Source organism: Leptomonas pyrrhocoris, assembly GCF_001293395.1.
Source record: "Leptomonas pyrrhocoris isolate H10 chromosome Unknown, whole genome shotgun sequence".
Taxonomy (NCBI): domain Eukaryota; phylum Euglenozoa; class Kinetoplastea; order Trypanosomatida; family Trypanosomatidae; genus Leptomonas; species Leptomonas pyrrhocoris.
Genome location: NW_015438371.1, coordinates 1 through 20,235, shown reverse-complemented (window position 1 = coordinate 20,235; position 20,235 = coordinate 1). Strand labels below are relative to the sequence as shown.

The 20,235-nt window shown below is 56.9% G+C and overlaps 10 protein-coding genes across 21 annotated transcripts; all 10 read left to right on the top strand.

Moving 5' to 3' along the window:
- Positions 1-546: 546 nt before the first annotated feature.
- Positions 547-1,752, top strand: ABB37_06600 (hypothetical protein; the record flags this gene model as incomplete). Of its 2 annotated transcripts, none has more annotated exons than XM_015804908.1 (1): positions 547-1,752. In XM_015804908.1, exon 1 carries the CDS (start codon positions 598-600, stop codon positions 1,750-1,752), a length of 1,155 nt encoding a protein of 384 aa, XP_015656201.1. In that variant the 5' UTR covers positions 547-597. The 2 variants fall into 2 exon arrangements, with proteins under 2 accessions (XP_015656201.1, XP_015656200.1); XM_015804907.1 differs by having other exon boundaries at positions 558-1,752.
- A 517-nt stretch (positions 1,753-2,269) lies between these two features.
- On the top strand, positions 2,270-5,287 carry ABB37_06599 (putative peroxisome assembly protein; the record flags this gene model as incomplete). 3 transcript variants are annotated; one of them, XM_015804906.1, is made up of 1 exon in its annotated part: positions 2,270-5,287. In XM_015804906.1, exon 1 carries the CDS (start codon positions 2,408-2,410, stop codon positions 5,285-5,287), a length of 2,880 nt encoding a protein of 959 aa, XP_015656199.1. In that variant the 5' UTR covers positions 2,270-2,407. The 3 variants fall into 3 exon arrangements, with proteins under 3 accessions (XP_015656199.1, XP_015656198.1, XP_015656197.1); XM_015804905.1 differs by having other exon boundaries at positions 2,286-5,287; XM_015804904.1 differs by having other exon boundaries at positions 2,295-5,287.
- A 585-nt stretch (positions 5,288-5,872) lies between these two features.
- Positions 5,873-7,950, top strand: ABB37_06598 (hypothetical protein; the record flags this gene model as incomplete). 2 transcript variants are annotated; one of them, XM_015804903.1, is made up of 1 exon in its annotated part: positions 5,873-7,950. In XM_015804903.1, exon 1 carries the CDS (start codon positions 5,932-5,934, stop codon positions 7,948-7,950), a length of 2,019 nt encoding a protein of 672 aa, XP_015656196.1. In that variant the 5' UTR covers positions 5,873-5,931. The 2 variants fall into 2 exon arrangements, with proteins under 2 accessions (XP_015656196.1, XP_015656195.1); XM_015804902.1 differs by having other exon boundaries at positions 5,882-7,950.
- Positions 7,951-8,462: 512 nt separating this feature from the next.
- On the top strand, positions 8,463-9,416 carry ABB37_06597 (hypothetical protein; the record flags this gene model as incomplete). Its single annotated transcript, XM_015804901.1, has 1 exon — positions 8,463-9,416. One exon carries the CDS (start codon positions 8,463-8,465, stop codon positions 9,414-9,416), a length of 954 nt encoding a protein of 317 aa, XP_015656194.1.
- Positions 9,417-9,966: 550 nt separating this feature from the next.
- Positions 9,967-11,110, top strand: ABB37_06596 (arginine N-methyltransferase type I (PRMT6); the record flags this gene model as incomplete). Of its 4 annotated transcripts, none has more annotated exons than XM_015804900.1 (1): positions 9,967-11,110. In XM_015804900.1, exon 1 carries the CDS (start codon positions 10,022-10,024, stop codon positions 11,108-11,110), a length of 1,089 nt encoding a protein of 362 aa, XP_015656193.1. In that variant the 5' UTR covers positions 9,967-10,021. The 4 variants fall into 4 exon arrangements, with proteins under 4 accessions (XP_015656193.1, XP_015656192.1, XP_015656191.1 ...); XM_015804899.1 differs by having other exon boundaries at positions 9,984-11,110; XM_015804898.1 differs by having other exon boundaries at positions 9,999-11,110.
- A 257-nt stretch (positions 11,111-11,367) lies between these two features.
- ABB37_06595 (hypothetical protein) lies at positions 11,368-12,111 on the top strand (the record flags this gene model as incomplete). Of its 3 annotated transcripts, none has more annotated exons than XM_015804896.1 (1): positions 11,368-12,111. In XM_015804896.1, the coding sequence occupies exon 1, from the start codon at positions 11,470-11,472 to the stop codon at positions 12,109-12,111; it is 642 nt and encodes a 213-aa protein (XP_015656189.1). In that variant the 5' UTR covers positions 11,368-11,469. The 3 variants fall into 3 exon arrangements, with proteins under 3 accessions (XP_015656189.1, XP_015656188.1, XP_015656187.1); XM_015804895.1 differs by having other exon boundaries at positions 11,415-12,111; XM_015804894.1 differs by having other exon boundaries at positions 11,442-12,111.
- Positions 12,112-12,542: 431 nt separating this feature from the next.
- Positions 12,543-13,693, top strand: ABB37_06594 (putative mitochondrial hypothetical protein; the record flags this gene model as incomplete). 2 transcript variants are annotated; one of them, XM_015804893.1, is made up of 1 exon in its annotated part: positions 12,543-13,693. In XM_015804893.1, the coding sequence occupies exon 1, from the start codon at positions 12,569-12,571 to the stop codon at positions 13,691-13,693; it is 1,125 nt and encodes a 374-aa protein (XP_015656186.1). In that variant the 5' UTR covers positions 12,543-12,568. The 2 variants fall into 2 exon arrangements, with proteins under 2 accessions (XP_015656186.1, XP_015656185.1); XM_015804892.1 differs by having other exon boundaries at positions 12,548-13,693.
- A 430-nt stretch (positions 13,694-14,123) lies between these two features.
- Positions 14,124-14,682, top strand: ABB37_06593 (anti-silencing protein a-like protein; the record flags this gene model as incomplete). The annotated part of the gene is made up of 1 exon (XM_015804891.1): positions 14,124-14,682. The coding sequence occupies exon 1, from the start codon at positions 14,134-14,136 to the stop codon at positions 14,680-14,682; it is 549 nt and encodes a 182-aa protein (XP_015656184.1). The 5' UTR covers positions 14,124-14,133.
- A 344-nt stretch (positions 14,683-15,026) lies between these two features.
- ABB37_06592 (catalase) lies at positions 15,027-16,616 on the top strand (the record flags this gene model as incomplete). Of its 2 annotated transcripts, none has more annotated exons than XM_015804890.1 (1): positions 15,027-16,616. In XM_015804890.1, the coding sequence occupies exon 1, from the start codon at positions 15,135-15,137 to the stop codon at positions 16,614-16,616; it is 1,482 nt and encodes a 493-aa protein (XP_015656183.1). In that variant the 5' UTR covers positions 15,027-15,134. The 2 variants fall into 2 exon arrangements, with proteins under 2 accessions (XP_015656183.1, XP_015656182.1); XM_015804889.1 differs by having other exon boundaries at positions 15,043-16,616.
- A 701-nt stretch (positions 16,617-17,317) lies between these two features.
- On the top strand, positions 17,318-18,255 carry ABB37_06591 (hypothetical protein; the record flags this gene model as incomplete). Its single annotated transcript, XM_015804888.1, has 1 exon — positions 17,318-18,255. Exon 1 carries the CDS (start codon positions 17,695-17,697, stop codon positions 18,253-18,255), a length of 561 nt encoding a protein of 186 aa, XP_015656181.1. The 5' UTR covers positions 17,318-17,694.
- Positions 18,256-20,235: the final 1,980 nt, after the last annotated feature.

Below are 20,235 nucleotides of genomic sequence, written 5' to 3'. Positions count from 1 at the left end.
GCTGTTGCTGTATCCGTTTCTGTTAAATCCATTTTACCGGTGGTCTTTTCTGTGCATACGCGTTGTCCAATATAAATACATTTAGTGACATCTACGTATGGAAGAAAAGCGAAGGGAGGCTGTGGAGAAACGGTTTAATTATGCTTAAGCTTTGTTCGTTTTATAAAGACCGTTTTAATCTTCTTTTTCCTGTTGCGGTCACCGAGAGCGATTGAAGTCAACACAAAGCAATATGCGTGTTTGGTTACTGCTGCCTCGTTTTCTGAAGCGATCCTCCCCCCCCCCCGAAACGCGTGTCTCTTCTGCTGCGCTATCGAGCGAGCGTCTCCTTCCGCGGCCTTTTCACGGCGTACGTCGAACATCGTCATGAAGGCGCTCACAGCAGTTTTGTGCCGGTGCAGAACGTCTCTTCTTGCGATGTGTGGCGGTGCCGCACCGTTCCTCCCGCACTTACGCCTCCTTTTCCTCGTTCACTCCACCCAACCATTTTCTGCTCATCATGCTTTGCGCATCATTTCTTTCGACGTCTTTGTCTCCCTCTCTCGAGTAAACCAACAGGATCGACAGCCCACGTGCCGGCACACCCGGTCATCCCTCATGACGTCGTCCATCCCTTCACGGTGGGAAAGCGTGTCGAGGCAGCACGAGCGCATTCGTCTCTCCATTGACAATCGCCTCAGAAAGATCGATGCAGAGTTGAAAGAGCTGGACGCCCTTCGCGAGGGTTTGACCAGGCCGGAAGGCGGCAGCATGCAGACTCCACGCACCGTCGTAGTTCCACCGACGTCTTCCACCTCCGCACTATCGGATAGACGCAAGCGCAACCGGGAAGACACTGCCGTTACGGTGGGCTACTTGCGGGTTCACGGCGTGCAGCGGCGGATGGCACGCGGACGTGGTGCAGACCCCTTCGAGGACGCAGGACTCTACGCGGAGGAGGGCAACCCTGTGGCGCAGTTTGCTCCCGTGCAGCTGAGCAGCGATGAGGTGGCACGCCAACAGCTGCTGACGCTCTTCCCTGCAATACCGGTGACGGGCCTGCGCAAAACGGATCAGCTTCCACCCGTTGCCGTTTCCAGGATTGAATCGCGCATGAAGGCAGCCGGCCTTCCGAAGGCGTCGTTCTCTATTGGCCGCCGTATCGTGAGCGACGCCTATGTCTCCGTCAGCCCGCTTACGAGTTCCGACGAGTACATCATGTTGCTCAAGGACATGTTGTCTCCTACGCGGGATGCGCAGCTTGCGCAGGCGCTGTGCCGTGAGCTCTGCGCCGATCCAACCGCCGTCCGGTCCTCTCTCTGCGCGATACTGGCGGAACGGGCCGTTGCGGACACGCTGCCAGCGCGTGCTCGCGTCTTGGCCGTGAAGCTGCTTGGACTGCGGCAGTTCTCCAAGTCTTCGGTTGACACTGTGGCCTGGACTTTCATACAGTGCTGCCAATGCACCGACCGCGACGTGATGGAGAGCTCGCAGGTGCAGTGGGCGCAAACACTTCGCTGCGCCACTCCACGGGAGCTGCCTCCCTTTCCTCTGCGAGACTCGGTGCTTTATCTGGCGCTGTGCCACACCCTTCTTAACCGGTTGGCGGCGGCAAGGACGGCGAGGCAGGGCTATCTGCCGTACGTGCTGACGGCAGCAGGAGGGTATGCGCAGCTCATCTCCAGCAAGGCGTTGCTGTCGCAGCGGAGATTCGAAGACTTCACCGCACACGTTTCAACGGCCTTTGAGGGCAGCGTTGGCCTCCTTTCTTAGTCAATTTGATGAGGACACGGGCCGGCACCACGCAGCGTTCTTCCTTCGTTTCTTGTTGTTGTTACCGAAAATGCCACCTGAGGTGTGCATTTCTGTTGACTTGGTGCCTTGCCCTGCGACCCATCTGGCGCGTCGGGGCATTTGATTTGGTGTTCCGCACCAGAAAAGGCGGACTTATTCGCTCAGCCGTGCGTTGGTTTCTTCCGTCGTCGTTTCCATTCTCCATCAGGTGGCGGCCCGGTGCGTATCTTCACCCGCTGGCAGAAGAAAGTCGAAAACAAATTGCAGTAAGAAAACGAAGGCCTCGCTGCCTCAACGCCATGAAGTGCCCTTACGAGAGGTACAACAACACAACGAAGCCGCTCTGCGAACTGGTCTTTTGATTTGCTGCACGATGCGCCACCATGTCGGCGCCAATGCGGGCATTTCTGCCGCCCCCTAGTCGATCTCCTCTGGTAATCTGTGCAGGCGATGCACCGCTGTATCTTCCTCCTCCTCCCCACGGCTGCCATTTACAGAAATCACAAATAAAAGCGTCAACAGGAAGAAAACACGGGCGTCTGCTGGCACGACCCCAACCGTCTTAACCGTGACAACAATCTTCAAAAAGAGAAAAAAGCAATAAGAGAACAAAACATACTATAACTCTAACATAATGAGCTCGACGGCGTCGGCACCGCTGGTGCGGTGTCTTCTCCGCGCACTCACCGATGACGGCTACAAGAACATCATGGACAAACCGCCCGGGGAGTTTTCGCTGCAGTCGGAAATCTCAAAGTTGCACCCGACGCTCAGCCTTCATCAGGTGCTCCCCGGCACAGCGGCGTACCCGTCCCTGCGAGTGGTGGATCTCATTCCAGCCACACGGTGCTCCCTGAAGGCGGACGACGCCGTGACGATGGTCGTTCTACCTCCCGTCCGCGACACTGCCGACCAACTCACCTCTGCCGACGCAGGAGAGCAGGAAGAGGCAGCTGGCACAGAGGAAGGGACGACATGCACGATTGCGGTGCGCCTCAACACGAGTCTCCGCGGCTCCACTGCGCTGGCCTCTCAGGGTGTTCTTGATGCCCTCCTGATCGAGGACGAGTGCGTTGTGAAGGTGTGCGGAAGCCAGCACGACTGCGTGTTCGTGGTGGAGAAGGTCAGCGACCCGCCGTGCGGTGCGTCTCCACACGCGTTAGAGGTGGGACCGGAGCTGTTCCGCAATCTGCGGGCTGCGTTTTACTCTCGCGCGTCGCAAGCCATGGCCACAGGCGACAACAACGCGAGCTACGCGGATACAGTGATCGACGTGCCGGCCGACGTCTTTACGCCACTGGAGGACGACGAAGGCGAGCTGCTGCTGCGCTCTTCCGCAACGGTGCGTCATCGACTGGAGAAGATTGTGCTCTGCCCCGCCACGGGTGACACGGCGCTGACGGAGCTGTACGGCCTGTACTACCCGGAGCTGTGTGCCATCTTCGGCGCTGCCTCTGCCGCGGCGTGGGAAGGTCAGTTCGTCAGCACCGGCGATGTGCTGCTGCTCGACGACACTGCTTTCACCCGCGCTGCTCACCGCCTGGAAGGCGTAGATGTGCTGGAAACGGTGTCGCGAGTCCTGTCGCACAAGGTGCGGAGCTGGCGTGGGTCGTGGACGGACGAGATGGGTTCGAGTCCGCAGTTGCTGGCGCTGCGGGTAGTGCGCACCGAGACGGACCGTGGCCCGGTGCCATTTGGTGTGATGCACACGAACAGCAGCGACGACGACCCAAATGCGGCCGAAGTGGTGTTGGTGCACCAGCGCAACTACAAAGGCAACGACCTCACCCCTGTCTGGCCTCCAACGCCGGCGGAGGGACTTGCGGGCGTGGAGGCCTTCGCCCGTATCCGCGACGCCCTCCGCAGCGCCATCTCCCCCTCGCTGGACGTCCAACTCCACACCTTCGTGGTGCACGGCGTGAAGGAGAATTTGGCACGCGAGTTAGTGGACTGCGCCGTCCAGCAATGCGGTCTCGCGTCTGTCCTCATCGCGGCGGATGGCGTGGAGGAGGCGGAGTTGGAGGACGCCGTGCGGACTTTTTTATCGGAGCGGTGCGGCGGCGCCACGGTGCTCGTCATCCACAACGCGCACGTCATCGCCTCCTCCTGCCCGCACCTCCTCTCGCTGCTAGACGAGCGGATCAGCGACGATCGCTGCGGCAGAGACGGCGCGGACCCATCGGGGGCCCGTGTGCTGTTTCTTCTCTGTGAGTCGATGGAGGCCGTGCCGCCGATGATCGCGGCTCGCGCCACCAACGCGGAGGGCGTGCTGGAATGCGGCAATCCGTCCGAGGAAGACCGCGCGAGTTTCATTGCCCCGGTGCTGGAGTGGTGCTGCCAGCGCCATCGCGTGCAAGCCAGCGTTCTGCTCACGCCGAAGACGTTCGCGGGGTGGACGGTGGGGCTGACCTACGCCGACATCCTGTCGCTGGTGGAGGAGTGCGCCCGTGCCGCTGCGCAGGCGTTGCCCGCACTCTACAACGGCGATACATCTGAGGCGAGGGCGGTGGTCAGCGATGTCTCCTGTGAGCCGATCGTGCAGTCCTATCTCAAGGCCCACGGCTACAACATGGTGTCGACGAAGCTGCAGCCGGTGCGGTGGAGCGACGTCGGCGGCCTGGAGGAGGCGAAGCGCGAGCTGCGGGAGACGATTCAGCTTCCTCTATTGCACCCGGAGTTGTTTGAAAGCGGCATGAAGAAGCGCACCGGTGTTCTCTTCTACGGCCCACCGGGCTGCGGCAAGACACTGCTGGCCAAGGCCGTCGCTACGGAAATGAACATGAACTTTATGTCTGTCAAGGGGCCGGAGCTGATTAACCAGTACGTGGGCGAGAGCGAGAAGAATATTCGGCTGCTCTTTCAGCGAGCCCGCGACAACTCCCCGTGCATCGTGTTCTTCGACGAACTGGATGCCCTCGCCCCGGCGCGTGGCGCAAAAGGTGACGCCGGCGGTGTGATGGACCGCATCGTCTCGCAGCTGATGGTAGAGGTGGACGGCGTGGGGCAGAAGCGCTCCGACGGCACCGCGAGCGGGGACGTCTTTATCATTGGGGCGACGAACCGCCCCGACTTGTTAGACGCTGCGCTTCTGCGTCCTGGCCGGTTTGACCGGCTGTGCTACCTCGGAATCCCGTCGACGCGTGCGGAGCAGCTTTTTGCCCTACGCGCCCTCACCCGCAAGTTTGACATGCACGATGATGTGAGTCTCGAGGCGGTGCTGGAGCCGCTCGATTTCGTCTACACCGGGGCGGACTTTTTTGCGCTCTGCTCCGATGCGATGATGTTCGCCGTCGAAGACGCGTTGGAGGCGGTGCAGGAGCAGCTGACGGCTGCCGCGCTGGAGAGCAAGGCGGATGACGGCGCTGCCACCGTGACCGCGGCTGAAGAGGAAGAGTCGAAGCCGATCAAGGTGTGCATGGAGCATTTCCTGCGTGCCAGATCGCAGCTGAAGCCTTCCGTCACGAAGGCCGACCTCCACAAGTACGAGGCACTGAAGAAGAAGTTTGACAAGTAACAATTATGGGTTTGGTAGGGCTTTTAACGTTTATCGTGGCGGCGTTTGTGGGGTGCTTGATGCGGTGCCGTGTCGATCCGCATCGCGTACTTATAACGCTCAAAAGCGTTGTTTTTATATTCTGACTCCTGCGCAATACCGCCACGAACGTATCAAAAATAAGCTGCGCGACTCATTTTATAATTAAAGAACACACCTGCGTGTGTGTGCGTGTGTGTGTGCTGCATCACCGGGGTAGCCAGATGGTGGCCTAACTTGCTTTTACTTTCACTTGCAAACAGCTAACTGATGGCAGAGAAGCCAATCTCTGTGTGCGGATGCCAGCGGCGACACATTTTCTTTCGTGGTGTAGCACTCGACCGTTGCACAGCTTTTTTTGCTCTTTCTCTTGTACTCGAACATCGCATTTTCCCCGCAACGAGCAGTACCCAAATTGGTAGATCATGACCTCCCTTCTCGCTGGTGTGACGTGAGGTCGGCACTGCTCTTTGCCAATCTTTTCTCATCTCTCCCTCCTTCTGCTTTGACACCTGTGCGCTCTCCGCACCTACGCAAAACTTTCGGGTACTTCATTTTGTATACGTAGAGGTGAAAGCTCCTTCTTTTGCCTCTGCCTTTTTTCTGGTTTGAGTTTCCCCTTCCTCATGTCTCTCAGTGCCCTTGCGGCGAAGCGGGTGCGGCGTACGTGGGAGCCGGAGGAGAAGTCGTGGCACGATGACGCCTTGGAGTTGCCGTGGGAGGAGGTGCAGCCGCCGCTGCACAAAGCCTCCGTCTTTGCTCTCAAGAACGTTTTCTTCTTCTCTCACGCGACGCCCGTCCAGGCTCTGACGCTTAAAGTGCTCACGCAGAATGGATCAAGTGGTGTGGTGGAGGCACCCACCGGCAGCGGCAAGACGCTCGCGTTTCTTCTCCCCATTATGGAGCGCTGCGTGCGCGCCTGCGAGGCGTACGTCGAGGCCCATCAGCGGCCGCCGCTGTCGCGTAACATTCTCGGTATCATCTTCTCCCCGTCTCGCACTCTGGCGGAGCAGACCTTCGTGGTGGGCCGCAACTTGGCCGCGCGATACCCCTTCAACATTCAGTTTGTGTTGTGCGACGGTGTCGTGCAGAAGCCTGCCGCGGTGATGCAGCACCTGCGGCGCGGGGCACGAGGAGCGGGCACCGTTCTCGTTACCACGCCGAAAGATTTCGAAGAGTTGCTGCCGCTGATGAGAGGCGCGGATAGCGCGTCGAGAGACTCCGTTGATGACGAGCGGGCGGCGCTGCTGGCGCAGCAGGACGAGGCGACGCGCGAACGGTACTTCGCACGGCGAAAGAAAACGGCCGCAGGAAACGACGCCGCCGGGCGGGAGGGCGAGACCGTTCGCTTTTACTCTACGGCGGAGTGCCGCTTCTTCGTCGTGATGGATGAGGCGGACCTTCTCTACAACTCGCCCGACATGCGTCAGACGGTGGAGGCGTTCGTGGAGATGCATCGTCATCGCGGCGAGCAAAGACAGCCGGCGGAAACGGCGGTGAAGCCCCCAAAAGGCAAGAAAGGCGGAAGCTCTCGAAAGAACGCTGGGGAAGTGAAAGCGGGTGCAGTTCCCGCTCCATCGACGCCACGAACGCACGGAACCGGCGTTTTCATGGACTTCGCCTTCGTGGGTGCCACCGTGGCGACGTCGCCGCTGCTGCGAGACTACGCCGAGAGGGTGTGCGCGGAGTGCGGCACCACACTCCACACCCTTGCACTGCGTTCCAATGACGACTTCATTTCGCAACTGAGCAACCGCTACGTCGTGTGCGACGCCCCCAACTTTCTCCCCTACTTGGTGCAACTCATGAACTTGCACGCCTCGAAGAAGCACTTTGTCTTCTTCAACAACTTCCGCGTGCTGCTCTTTGTTCAGCGCCTCTTCGCCGCCTTGTCGGAGGGGAAGCGACCGCTGCTGTACATTCCGAAGGTGTACATGATGTACGAGGGCATGACCGAAGGCACTCGCATCGACCAGTACAACAAGTTCCTCACCCACGTCAGCCGCACCGAGGAGAAGCGCAAACCCAAGAAGGCGCTCTCGGATGCGGAGAAGAAAAACCAAATCTTCAGTGGTGGCTGGAAGCGCGATGGGACGGTGAATATGGGAACGGGCGCCATTCTGCTTTGCACCGACATTGCCGCCTTTGGGCTTGACGTGCGCGACGTTGACTATGTGTACCACTTCGAGCCGCCGTCCACCGTTCAGTCGTACATTCACCGTGTGGGTCGTGTCGGCCGCATGGGGATGAAGGGCAGCAGCATTCTGCTGCTACCCTGCAACGCCGAGTCGGACAGCATGCAGATCTCGCGTGAGCGCAAGACGGGCAGCACACGCTTTAACACGGTGACGAACACAAAGAATTTGACCAGCGAGCTGCAGGCGCCACGAGTTACCTCCAAATCTCTCCCTGAGGAGCGGCAGTCGTACCTGCAGGAGCTGAGCGAGCACAGTGCGCTGGAGGAGTACAACATCCCCCCGTTCGCACCCATCACATCGACTCTGCGCAGCATGATCATGAACGATGAAAGGATTCTCAAGGCGGCGAAGCGTGCGGCGATTTCCATGTGCGAGCCCACGCATAACGGCGAGGAATCATCGTGGTTTACGCCGAAGCTGGCGATGCGCACGCTCCTTCTTGACTGAGCGGCTCAGGTGATGAGGTGGGTAGACTTTCGGCCTTGCCGTCTTAATGCAGCAGCTTTATTTAATGTCCTCGTGTCTTGTGCTCGATGATTGGGCGAGTAAAGGTGTGCGGGCGGATGTAATCTTTGTGTAAGTAATCGCGATCCTTCGATTAATAACGCCGACGCGGCGGGTGCGATCAAGCGAAACGAAGCGACAAACGATGTAGCCCTGTATCGCGAGGGCAAGAGGTGCGGTGTTTTACGGTGCCGCTCAGAGGGTGCGACAGCTGCAGAAAACGGCAACACCCGTGAGAGCACTTCTTCCTGCTGTTTTTAGTGACAGCAGAAGATAATACGTGTGGTGCGGTGCGCAGCATTTGACGAACCGTTTCTGTTCCTTCTCATGCAACGTCTTCGCTTTCCCTTCTCTTATCTCGCACTAATGCGTTTGTTTGGGATGTGCACGTCGTAAACAACAACTCCTTCAGTTTCAGTGGACATATACAAACTCACATACACACCTGCTTTGCCATGATCAGCTACAACAACATCATTGAGAAGGGGGAACCGGAGAACAAGGAAATCATCGACCATGTTCTCGACAACATGACGGAGGTTTCTCAACCAACGCTGGTGCCCATGGGCGATGGCTCAACGGACTGCATTGTCTTGGAGAACCTACTCACGCATGAAGAGTGCGACCTGCTGGTCGCGGCGTGCGAGAAAGTGGGCTACTCCTTCTGGCATCAAAAGAGCCACAACGATGTGGACGGAGAGGTGAACTGCGATGCCGCCTCCAAGGCGGTGCGCGTGGTGGACACGATCGAGGCGAACTTCCCGCACCTATCCGCTAAACTGTACGAGCGGATCTCGCGTGTCGTCAACTTGGAGCCAAAGACCTTTTCCGAAGACATGCCAAACGCGGACGAGCTGTACGAACGCGACATTGAGGGGACCTGGGTGCCGCACGCGCTCGCGGAGAACCTCCTCCTTGGGCGCTACCACCCAGGCGGCCACTTCATGCCCCACGTCGACGGCTCCACCATTGTCGACCTCAACACGCGGTCCTTCTACACCCTCCTTATTTACCTCAACGACGTCCCACACGGTGGCGAGACCTTCGTTTTTGCGGGAGAGCAATGCAAGGTGATGTATCTGGACGAGAAGGACCACAAATACCGCGGCAGCGCTACCCAGCGGGTGGGGGCGGTGCACCCGAAGAAGGGCTCTGCTGCGTTCTTTTACTACAGCCTGCTGCACGAGGCGGCACCAGTGGAGGAAGGGCAGAAGTATATCTGCCGAGCCGATCTGCTTTACCGTCGCACCCCGGCTATTTACACGTCGGAGCAAGACATCAAAGCCTTCAACCTCTATCAGGAAGCCCGGCTTGCTGAAAGCAGCGGCGATGCGCAACGCGCCTGTGAGCTCTTCCAGCGCGTCGGCAAGCTCTCCAAGGGTGTGGCCGCCATCTACCAGGTCGACTAAAGCGAGGCGTTACCTCATTAAATGAGCGAAGGACAACAGAAACGCACGCAGGGCACGAGTTTGTGCCAACAGCACCTCAACTGTTGTATTGCGTCGCCAACGACAAGAGAAGAGGGACCAAAAAGACTATGTCGACAAACAGGTAGTACTCGCTAATCGTCTCTTCAATGCCTGGAAGGAGCATTTGCTTTTTCTCGGGCAGGGTCGTGCGCTGCAGCCGTTGCGCACCCTTCACACCATTACCGTTGCGTTCGCTCCTTTTGGTTAATTCTTAAACGCCATGCTAATTGAGGTCCTCTCATCAAATGACCATCAAAAAAGGAAAACGACAGCGCTTATTAGGAAGACAACATAATAACTTCAATCAGTTGCGGTCCACTGCGGCGACACCGATCTTTGGTTTCCACGATTTCTCGCCAGTTCTCTGACGTGTCCACACTGCGCATGCCGAAGTGTTTTTCTTTGCTCTTCCTCTCTCTGACACGCACGTTTTTGAGGACACTTCTCGTTCCTTTACCTTTTCCTTTACCTTTGTCTTTGTTTGTCGGGAGCGCCGGACACCGGTCAGCATCAATTCGACAAGGTCGTCGTAAGGCTCTTGTGTCATGCAGCATCAGGAAGACTACGCCTCCGATGCCTCCAAGGATGAGCAGTACTTTGAGGGCTACGCGGATTTGGGCGTGCACAAGGTCATGCTGAAGGACCGTCCACGTATGGACTTCTACAAGGGCATCCTGACAGACAAGAACATCGTAGAGGGGAAGTTGGTGGTGGATGTCGGCTCCGGTAGCGGCATTCTTTCTTGTTGGGCGGCGCAGTCTGGAGCAGCGCACGTGCTCTCCATTGAGGCGTCCTCGATGTCTGACATTCAGCAGCAAATTGTTCACGACAACAACCTGGCAGACAAGGTGACTGTCGTGGCCTCCACCGTCGAGGACCTCATTCGAGCCGGCACTGACGCTTTCCTTGACACCTACCCTGCCGTGCGCCAAGCTGGAGGCATTAGCTTGGTGGTGTCGGAGTGGATGGGCTTCTATTTATTTCACGAGTGCATGTTGCCCTCGGTGCTACGTGCCCGCGATTTCTTTAAGGAAGTCAACACCGCGTTAAACGCAAACGTCGACGTGCAGATGATCCCGTCGCACGGACAGCTGCACGCTGCTCCAATTTCGCTGAGACAATACTATGAAGAGTCCTTTGCGAGCTTCTGGGCAAATGTGGATGGTGTGCGGCTGGAGACGTTGGGGAAGCTGGAGTTTGAGCAGCACCTCGAGTCGGCGTCTCCGTTGGTGGAAGTGCTACCTCTTCGATGCCTCTTACACGAGGGTGAAGTCTTCTGGGAGGGCTGTTTTGACACGTTGCATGTGGATGAGTTGGAAGAGGTGAAGGCAGCTCGCACCTTTCACTTTACCAACTCTGCCTTCGCACGGCGGCGGTTGCAGGAGGCAGGCAACCTTGTGCTGGACGGCTTCACGATTTGGTTCGAGGTGTCGTTCGGGAAGCTCGTCCTAGACACCGCACCCACTGCCCCTCCCACACATTGGAAGCAGACAACGGTGCTCCTGCCCCGCGAGGTGCGTGAAGGGGAAGTTGTGGCGTTCGATAACGCTGACGAGGATCTGGAGCTGACCCTTTGCCTCACCGCACAGGATCTTTCCCAGCGCTACTACAAGATTGAGTTTGAGCTCAACTGAGCACATTAAGAAACAAAAGAAGACGTCATTGGAAAAATTGAAACGTGAAGGGCTACGATGCGCTCCGGGTTGGTGGCAAGTACGCCTCTCAGTGAAGCTCTCGCCTACACTGAGCATTTGCATCCGCAAACGAACTTGAAGGCATGTCAGCTCTCTTAATGACCGCGGCGCCATTTTTTTTTTAGCGGCAACCTTTTCTGTATAATCTCTATCTCTGACTCTTGCGGTTCTTGCGGATGTGCGTTTCCGCTTTGGAAGCGCCATTCATCGCCCTCTTTACCTCTGTCATTTGTTCTCCCGGGAAGTACCAGGTTTTCTCTTTTTCACCGCAGGTAGGCAAGTTCTTTTTGTTCGCCGCCATGTCCACCGGTAGTCTCTCGGAGGAGACCGTGCGGTACTTCGAGGAGAAGAACATTTCATTTATACTCGATGAGGCGATGCACAACGTCATGCAGGCCATGCCTGAGGACCCACTGCAGTTTCTCGAGGACACGCTGCGCAAACCCACACCGCTTCGTGTAATGGTGGTGGGCCCTCCTGGCAGCGGCAAGTCCACCTTGGCAGCGAAACTCGCGGAGCGCTACGGCGTCGTGCACGTAGATGCGTCGCCAAATGCAGCGACAGGCGAGATCACGGCCGCTGCTGACATTCTCCCCCGTATCACCGAAGCACACAAGAGTGGCCGGGGTTGGGTGCTGGACGGATTTCCCGAGAGACGTGCCAACACCATTCAACTGCAGGCGTACGGGGTGTCTCCGCAGATGGTCTTTGAGCTGCAGGCTCCGGTGGGTATCACGATGGCGCGCATCACCAGCAACCGTAATGAGGGGTCACACGTCAGCGAGGACGCCATCATGCAGCGCTACAGGTATTACGACATGCGCAGGGCGGAGGTGGCGGCGGCGTACCACACGTGCTACACCGGAGTGTCCGCAGCCGGTAGCCGCGAGGAGGTCCTTGAGCAAGTCTCCAAAGCAATCGACGGCTTGAAGCTTTCGTAATCAGCGGCCGCTTCCGTACCTTCTCCGATACTCGCTTGACGTTCTATGCGGTGTTTTTGTTTCTGTTTCTCGTCCATGTACATACAGTGTTTCGTTGACCTACTCAGGTTCGACAAGAATAACGACAATAGTAATAAAACGAATGCATTACCGGAAGAGAAAACATTCTGTTACGTACGTAATGAGGTTGGAGAGGAAACTTAGGCGCTCCCTTCCTTCTCCCAATCTTGAGAATTATTTTGAGTGCAGCCTTCACAATAGTCATGCGGATTCAATGCACTCGTACTCGCGCACGCCCAACCTTTTCATAACAATCTGCCGCGACTCTATCTACGCTCTTCCAACAACTGATCTACTTCTTTCCGAACTCGCCCCCCCCCCCTTTCCGTTGTTTCTGATTCTGTCCATCAACCCCAAACGCTTGCTTCACAGCAAAGGAGGGAAACACTTGCTTGTGATGTTCTCCACCTCGCGGTCGTCGTTGCGGTATCGGCTGTTCCACCCGGTGCGGCAAAACATCCCTTTTCACTTCAACCCGGTGCAGTCCATTTTCCCACTCATTTACGAGAACAACCTTCTCGCCAAGCCGCGCAACAGCTGGAAGGATTACCAGGGCCGGAAGGAGTTCGACCAAGACCACCCGCTGCCCGTCGTCGGCACCCGTCTCAATGAGCGCACAACCACGCACAAGTGGTCGCACTGGGATCAGTACCTTAACCCACAGGTCACGCAGAGCTGGATGGACCTCACGGTGACGCCCGAGTACGTCGGTCCCCGCAGCGGCCACAACGTCATCAAGATGGGCTGGATGAAAATAGGTGGAAGCTGGAAGTACTCACGCAGCTACAACGATGCGCGCCGTGGGTTTGCGAAGGGCCAGTGGCAGGAGCGAAAGATGACGCCGCGCTTCATGCTGGCGCCGCGTGTCTCGGCCGGGGGCCCACGTAATCGCTACGAGGGAAAGGCGACCTTCTCACGCTTGAATTTGGCAAAGCTGCTGTGGGCTGTCGACAGTGGCCGTCTTAATCCCAACGAGACCATCACCCTCTACCACCTACGCAACGCCAAGGTGATCGCCGATCGTGAGATTTTGTGGCCCGGCATGGTGCTGCTATCAGGCAACGTGGAGCGGGTGCCCTACCCGCTGCACATCGAGCTGCAAAATGCATCTGCACGGGCGATTCAGCTAATCGAGGAAGCGGGCGGCACCTTCACGAATGTGTACATGTCACACGAGGGGCTCTATCAAGAGCTGCACCCCGAGCAGTTTCCGACCTTCATGGAGCAAGAGCTGCCGGAGCGCAAAGGGCTGGAGAACTTCGCCACAAATCCGCGTAAGCGCGGCTGGCTGGCGCAGTGGTACGAGGAGGAAAGCAAATACGCTCACCCGGATGCTGGGCGGCGCCACGCGCACTACGTCCGCCCACCCACCGACCGCGACTTCCCCGCCACTATCGAGGAGTACGAGTTAGCGAAGCACCACCAGAAGTGGCATCTGAACCAGCCGGGCAGCGCGACGGTGTTGCCCTGGCACTCCCTCAACACGGCGGATATGGCTCGCCGGTCTACCGGGCGGTTGTAGAGGGGAGCGAACCGCGAAGATGGTGTGCGTGCGTGCATGTGTGCGTGTGCGTTAAAGGGGAGGCATGTTTGTGTTTGTACGTGTATCTGTGTCCTTGTCTGTGCTTGCGTCGAGGAGAATTAGTTGATATCTATCCACACCATTGAAAACAAATAAGAATCATAGACAACTTTATAAGGGATACGGAGGTGCTCTCCCATCTCCGTCGGCTCTGTCGAGTTCGGCGAGAGATGAGCCGCCAACTGACGACATCAACCGACGACGTCTGAAAGCAACGCGAGAAAGAAGCTCGAGTAGGATGCCCGCTTTGGACGCACAACCTCCACAAACAAGGAAAAGCACGGTTACCGAGAAGGTGCACTGAACACGACGAATTTCACGCTCTTCCTCTCCTCCATCGTATCTCTTTTTTGTGTTCTGTTTTCCGGTAGCCTGCCTTCATGACGACACGGATAGAGCTCCGCAAGGTCCACGTCGTGGGCGACAACCCCACCAAGTTCGACGCGCCCATTCGACTCCACCTCGTGCTGGAAGTGTTTGAGCAGGTGCCGCGCGATGCAATCGATGTGTCCTTCACCTGGTCGCCCGTGTGGGACTTTCCCGTAGACCAGAAGCTAGATGAGATGGAGGTGGGTCCGTTCACCACGCTGGGCAAGCACGAGTTCACGATCGAGAGCGATCCGCCGGATGTGTCGCAGATACCCGACCCTACAGGGCCCACGGCACTTATCATTTCATTCAAGTACAGCGAACAGGAGTTCCTTCACATTGGGTACAACGTCGTCGTCACCTGTGAAGGAGAAATGCCGGACGTGTTCACCTCCGCGTCGCAGCTAACCCGCGAAATCGGAAAGTGCTACCCCAAGTTGCGCGAAATAACGTGGGACACAAACGAATCGTCCCCATCAACGTCCTCAGCGGAGTCTAGCGAAGAGGAGTCGGAAGACGCGGACGAAGCGCCGGAGAAGCGCGCTCGTTTGGAAGATTGACAGCGCTTGTTTATAGAACGTAGAGGTCGTTACACTTCCGGTTAGGTGTGTGAGACACGCCACAGAGTAGACCACAACAAATGTTTCTGAGAATGTCATCCGATGCATTAACCTCCATTTATGTGTGCAATACGTACGTTGCGTGCGTAAGTGACAATCGAAAGCGCTCGCTGCGTTTACGCATCATCTCTCATTGTCTCAAATGGGAGAAATTGCGAAGAGACCTCGTAGAGGTTTTGCGGCGCTGGTGCTTCCTATCACTTATTCTGACATTTCTCCTTGTCCCCGTCCCCCCCCCCCCCACCCCCCAACCCCTCTTCCATCACCTGCGCGCACTGCCATCAGTAACGTGCCTTGACAGCCCAACACCCACCGAATACACTACAACGCCAACGAGCACCTGCCACTGCGGCCCCGACACATCCGTGCCTCACTACACCAAAGCGGAGGAAATGCCGAGCAATGAGAGCCCCGCCGTGGCGGCGTGCCCGATGCGCCTGACGACGGAGTTTGGCGCGCCGGTGGCGAACAACGACGACATGATGACCGCCGGCCGCCGCGGCCCCGCCCTGCTGCAGGACGTGTGGCTGCTCGAGAAACTCGCCCATTTCGACCGCGAGGAGATCCCGGAGCGCCGCATGCACGCCAAAGGCTCCGGCGCCTTTGGCACCTTCACGGTGACCCACGACATCACGCAGTACACGAGGGCGAAGCTGTTCTCCGAGGTGGGCAAGAAAACGGATATGTTCGTGCGCTTCTCGACGGTGGCGGGGGAGAAGGGCGCGCCGGACCTGGAGCGCGACATCCGCGGCTTCGCGATGAAGTTCTACACGGAGGAGGGCAACTGGGACCTCGTCGGCAACAACACGCCGGTGTTTTACTTTCGCGACGCGCTGCGTTTCCCCGATCTGAACCACGCGGTGAAGCGCGACCCGAAGACGAACATGCGCAGCGCGCAGAACAAGTGGGACTTCTTCACGATGCTGCCGGAGGCGCTGCACCAGGTGACAATCGACATGAGCGACCGTGGGCTGCCGGCGAACTACCGCCACATGCACGGCTTCGGCAGCCACACGTACAGCTTCATCAACGCGAAGAACGAGTTGGTGTGGGTGAAGTTTCACTTCAAGTGCCAGCAAGGCATCAAGAACGTGACGGACGCGGAGGCGGCGCAGATCGTGGGCACGGATACGGAGAGCAGTCAGCGCGACTTGGTGGACGCCATCGAGCGCGGCGACTACCCGCGGTGGGACATGAAGGTGCAGCTGATGACGCGGGAGCAGGCGAAGCAGTGCCCCTTCAACCCGTTCGACTTGACCAAGACGTGGTCGCAGAAGGACTATCCGCTGATCGATGTGGGCGTGATGGAGCTGAACCGCGTCCCGGAGAACTACTTCGCGGACGTGGAGCAGGCCGCCTTCAGCCCGGCGGTGGTGGTGCCGGGCATCAGCTTCTCGCCGGACCGCATGCTGCAGGCGCGGCTCTTTTCCTACGGCGACGCGCAGCGCTACCGCCTGGGCGTCAACTACGCGAGCATCCCGGTAAATGCTCCGCGCTGCCCCTTCCACAGCTACCACCGCAACGGACTGATGCGCGTGGACGGGAACAACGGCGCCAACCTGCAATACGCCCCGAACAGTGCCGGCGAGTGGCAGAGCAACGCTGCGGCTGAGGAGCCGGCCCTGCCCGTGGAGGGCTACGCATGCCACTACGACTTCCACGAGGACGACGACGATTACTATTCGTGCCCCCGTGCTCTGTTCGAGTTGATGAGCCCTGAGCAGAAGACGGTGCTGTTCGAGAACACCGCGAGAGCGATGCAGGGGACGACGAAGGAGGTGCAGCTCCGCCACATCCACAACTGCATGAAGGCGCACAGGGACTACGGTCTGGGCGTCGCCAAGGCGCTGAACGTCAGCGAAGCGGAGATCTAACCGCGCACACTCGTTGAAGCGCAGCTCCAGCGCTTGTCGCTGTGAGCCTCAAACGCCGAACGAACACACTTATTCGCATTATGGTAATGACAGCCGCATGCCGCCCCCATATATTTTCGCCGCAGCCACTTATTTGATTTCATTTTGATTAAATCATGCTTCAATCTTTTATTCGTTCTTTTCTATTCCCTCCACTCTTGTGTTATTGTTTCCGCGTTGCAACCTTTATACCTCGTGGTGCAACCACTATTACGATCTCAAAACATATTATTATCAGTGGGTTTCTGTCTCAAAATTCGATTGCCACTTGAATGGTAGGCGAGAACGTATTTTCTTTTTTTTATAAGCGCCCGTCGGTGTTGCTTCGTGACACTGGACGGTCTGTGCCACCACTTCTCTGGACAATCGCTTGATTATCGCGTTTTTCGTCTGAGGCTTTCGTACGTGAAAATGGGAAAAAAATATGTCCCTTAACATTTTTGGCTGCTTTCAACACCAGTCGCATCCCTAGCTAAATGTGCTGTCCGCTATCACGATCTGACTCATTGAATGTGAAGTTGGGTTGTTTCATACAATCTGGAGTCTATGCCATCAAGGGTAGTGCCGTAGATACGCGTTTTCTCTCTTGCTTGCACTCGAAATCAACTACCCGACTTTCTTTTCTTTGGTGCTCCATTGTCTTGATGATGCCGGTCACCTCAGGGTGGTGCCAGGGCCCAGTACCCACTATGTGAGGGACTCAAGAGCCTGCAACCCATCGAATCCTGTTGCGGGTTTGTTGGCGCGACGGACAGGTCCGGGTGGGTCACCCGCTAGAGAGACCTGCGGAGTCGTATACGTGTGGGCCGACCTACAGAAACCTGTGTCCGCGGGCTACAAATCCTGCTCGTTGGACTTTCTTCACAAACCTATTCAAAACGACGGTAACGTTGAATGCATGTGGTGTGTCCGTCACTGCGTGCAATAGGCGAACCTGCTTCCTCCGCTGCCGAAACCTTTTCTTGAAACGCCGCCATGCGCTTACGTCACCCGGAGAGCTTCCGATCCAGTTCTGTGCCCCGTCTGCTGCGAGTGTTGCATGCACCGAGAACACTTCAAACGCCGTCTCGTGCGCGACTGGACGGTCTCAAACCCGGCAGAACCCAGCACGCTTCTTACTCGGTCACCCCTTGCATCGCCGCCCGGTGTATCTCATCGCTGTTCTCTGTGCACCTTCCTTCCTACGAGCCAACTGAGCTTCTCTCAGCGACGCGTGCTCCGCCACAGCCCGCTGCCGCTCGGCACTCCTAGCGCCGTCAGGCGAGTTCGCGTAGTCGAGAAACTCGCGTGTCTTGTTTGCCACCAACCGATCGCCGCGCGCAGCTCGCAGCACCGCCGCTGCAGCCGTCGTTTCTCCCACAGAGATCAACACCGATACGCAGCAGCACACCCGTCCCATTGCGGGTCCACGAATTCAAGTGTGTCCAGCTTTCGGCTATGTGCAATCTCTACTATTCGAGCTTCTTTTTTTCCACGTCCGCACTCAACGTTCTGGTATGACGAGACTCAATGTAATAGGTGCGAGTGGGGGGCCGCCGTCCGTTCTCGTCCATCCGAAGATCCACTCGCGCATAGGCCCAGGGCACCTCGTCGAGATTAGTTCCGCCGCTAAACCGGTCGAGTTTCTAGTCACGATGATTCTTCAGAGCAGCGCCGAGACATGGAGGTGCCGACGAGTTGGGTTTTGTTGTGGTGGTTTCCGTGTTTCGGCAGATGCAACACGCATGAAAAAGAGCGGGCGAGTCTCCTATCTAGACTGTCAAAAACGAAACAAACCCTGACTCTCTTTCCTTTCGTTGCACAACGATGCAGTGCGAGGAAACCTTATGACGTCGTGATGGGGAGTTTACAACGGTGAATATGTTGCATAAAGGGTCAGCTGCATGCCGCCCCTCTATCCACTCCTTGCGATCGAGAAACCTCTGTTGTTTTTGTGTTTCTCGTTGCAGTGCCTTTCTTTTCTCTCGTGCGCTTTCACTTTTGATTTACTCTTCGCCTCTCTCCGTCTATTGTTGTTTTTCCTGTCTCCTCTTTTCTTTCGTTGCTGGTGGTGGAAGACACCATCATCTTTCACACCTTTCCACTCATCCACAAACAGACGCCCAAGCCAAACACACCCACATAGGTGATGGCACAACTACACGAGAACTACACGCAGCATGTGGCGACTGCTAATGCAGCTCTTTCTGACAGCGCTGAAGATGCCAGTGTTCGTACATCGCTATCGCGTCTGTGAGGTGACGTTGTGGCGCATGTGATGAGTTTCATGGGCGAGCAGTCCATTGAATGCACTTTCACAACACTGCGTGCCGTGTCTCCGCAGATGAGACTGGATGCGGATGCGTTGATGGGCAACCTTGGCGTTGAACAGAATTGCTGTGGTGTGGTGGTGACAGACAACCATCTGGTGTACACGGTCACTGCGGCGACGAAAATCTCAACTCGTCAACGGCTTGCACCCTCGTGGTGGTGGGTGGATTGGTGCGGCCTGCCGCCGGACGCCACCGTCGACAACGTACGCGACATCTTCCGCTTCAGGTAGCCACCCATGGAGGAATACGGTCAGCAGCAGGTTTGGGGGGCTGCCCGATGCTCACCAACCTCGACGTCGCCGGTAATCAGGACCTGTGCATGCTCTGTGATCAATTACCCCTTGCGGTGTCATCTGTTTCTTTCCGTTTTGTTCCTTTTTATTCATTTTTGTACCTTTCTCTTTCGATAGCTTTCCGCTCTCGAATCGCTCTCCTTTTCTTGTTTGCTGCCTGCATACCTCGTAATTAAAACTGCGCCTTTTACGCCAGCGGTATGTTTTGAAAGCGCAGCTGCATGGACTATGCCGATTGAAAGTAGAAATCCGGGTAGTTTCCGAAGTTTGCAGGGGCTTTCTCTTTTAACAGTCCCAGTGTTATGTAAAGCGTTTTTTTTTTCAACCGGTCAGGCGTTCAGCTTTCATCCTCACTGTCTTTATTTTTGATACTCGGTGGCACAGCAGCGCTGACTCCGCACCGTCGCAACACTCATAAATGGGTGGGCTGCGCCTCCAAAACAATAATAATGCTCTTCTTTTTGCGGGCTCATATTTACTTTTGAGCTCTTTTTTTTTTGTAAGTGTTGGCTCGATCGATGCCGTACCCCTCTTTTTCTTTTCGTGGCTTCGAGGCGTTTCAGGGCGTACAGGTCCTTCGAACTGTCGCTTCTAAACCGCATAATGTCCCATTACTCCGGGTGGATTACAACAATCCCCTTCTTCTTTTTGTATGCGTCGGTGGGCAACGACAGGGAGAAGAGCGTCTCTTTGGTACTGCCCGCTGCGCAAAACCCCACGTTCGAATTCATCTGTCCTTTGATTTCTTGCCCATTGTACGTACAAAGTTTCTGAACTAGGACAATAATAATATCACCCCCAGAGAGTGTTGAACGTGATGGAAAAGCGGAAGGAGGTCATACGGGAGGCGTTCACAAGTGCGCACGCAACGCAGCTAGTTCGTACTGCAAGGATATAGTGCCCTGCAGTGACGTTTCATCTGCAACGTTAGTGCGTGTAAGTGACAGAGGTTGGTACTGCTGAATTGCTGGTAAT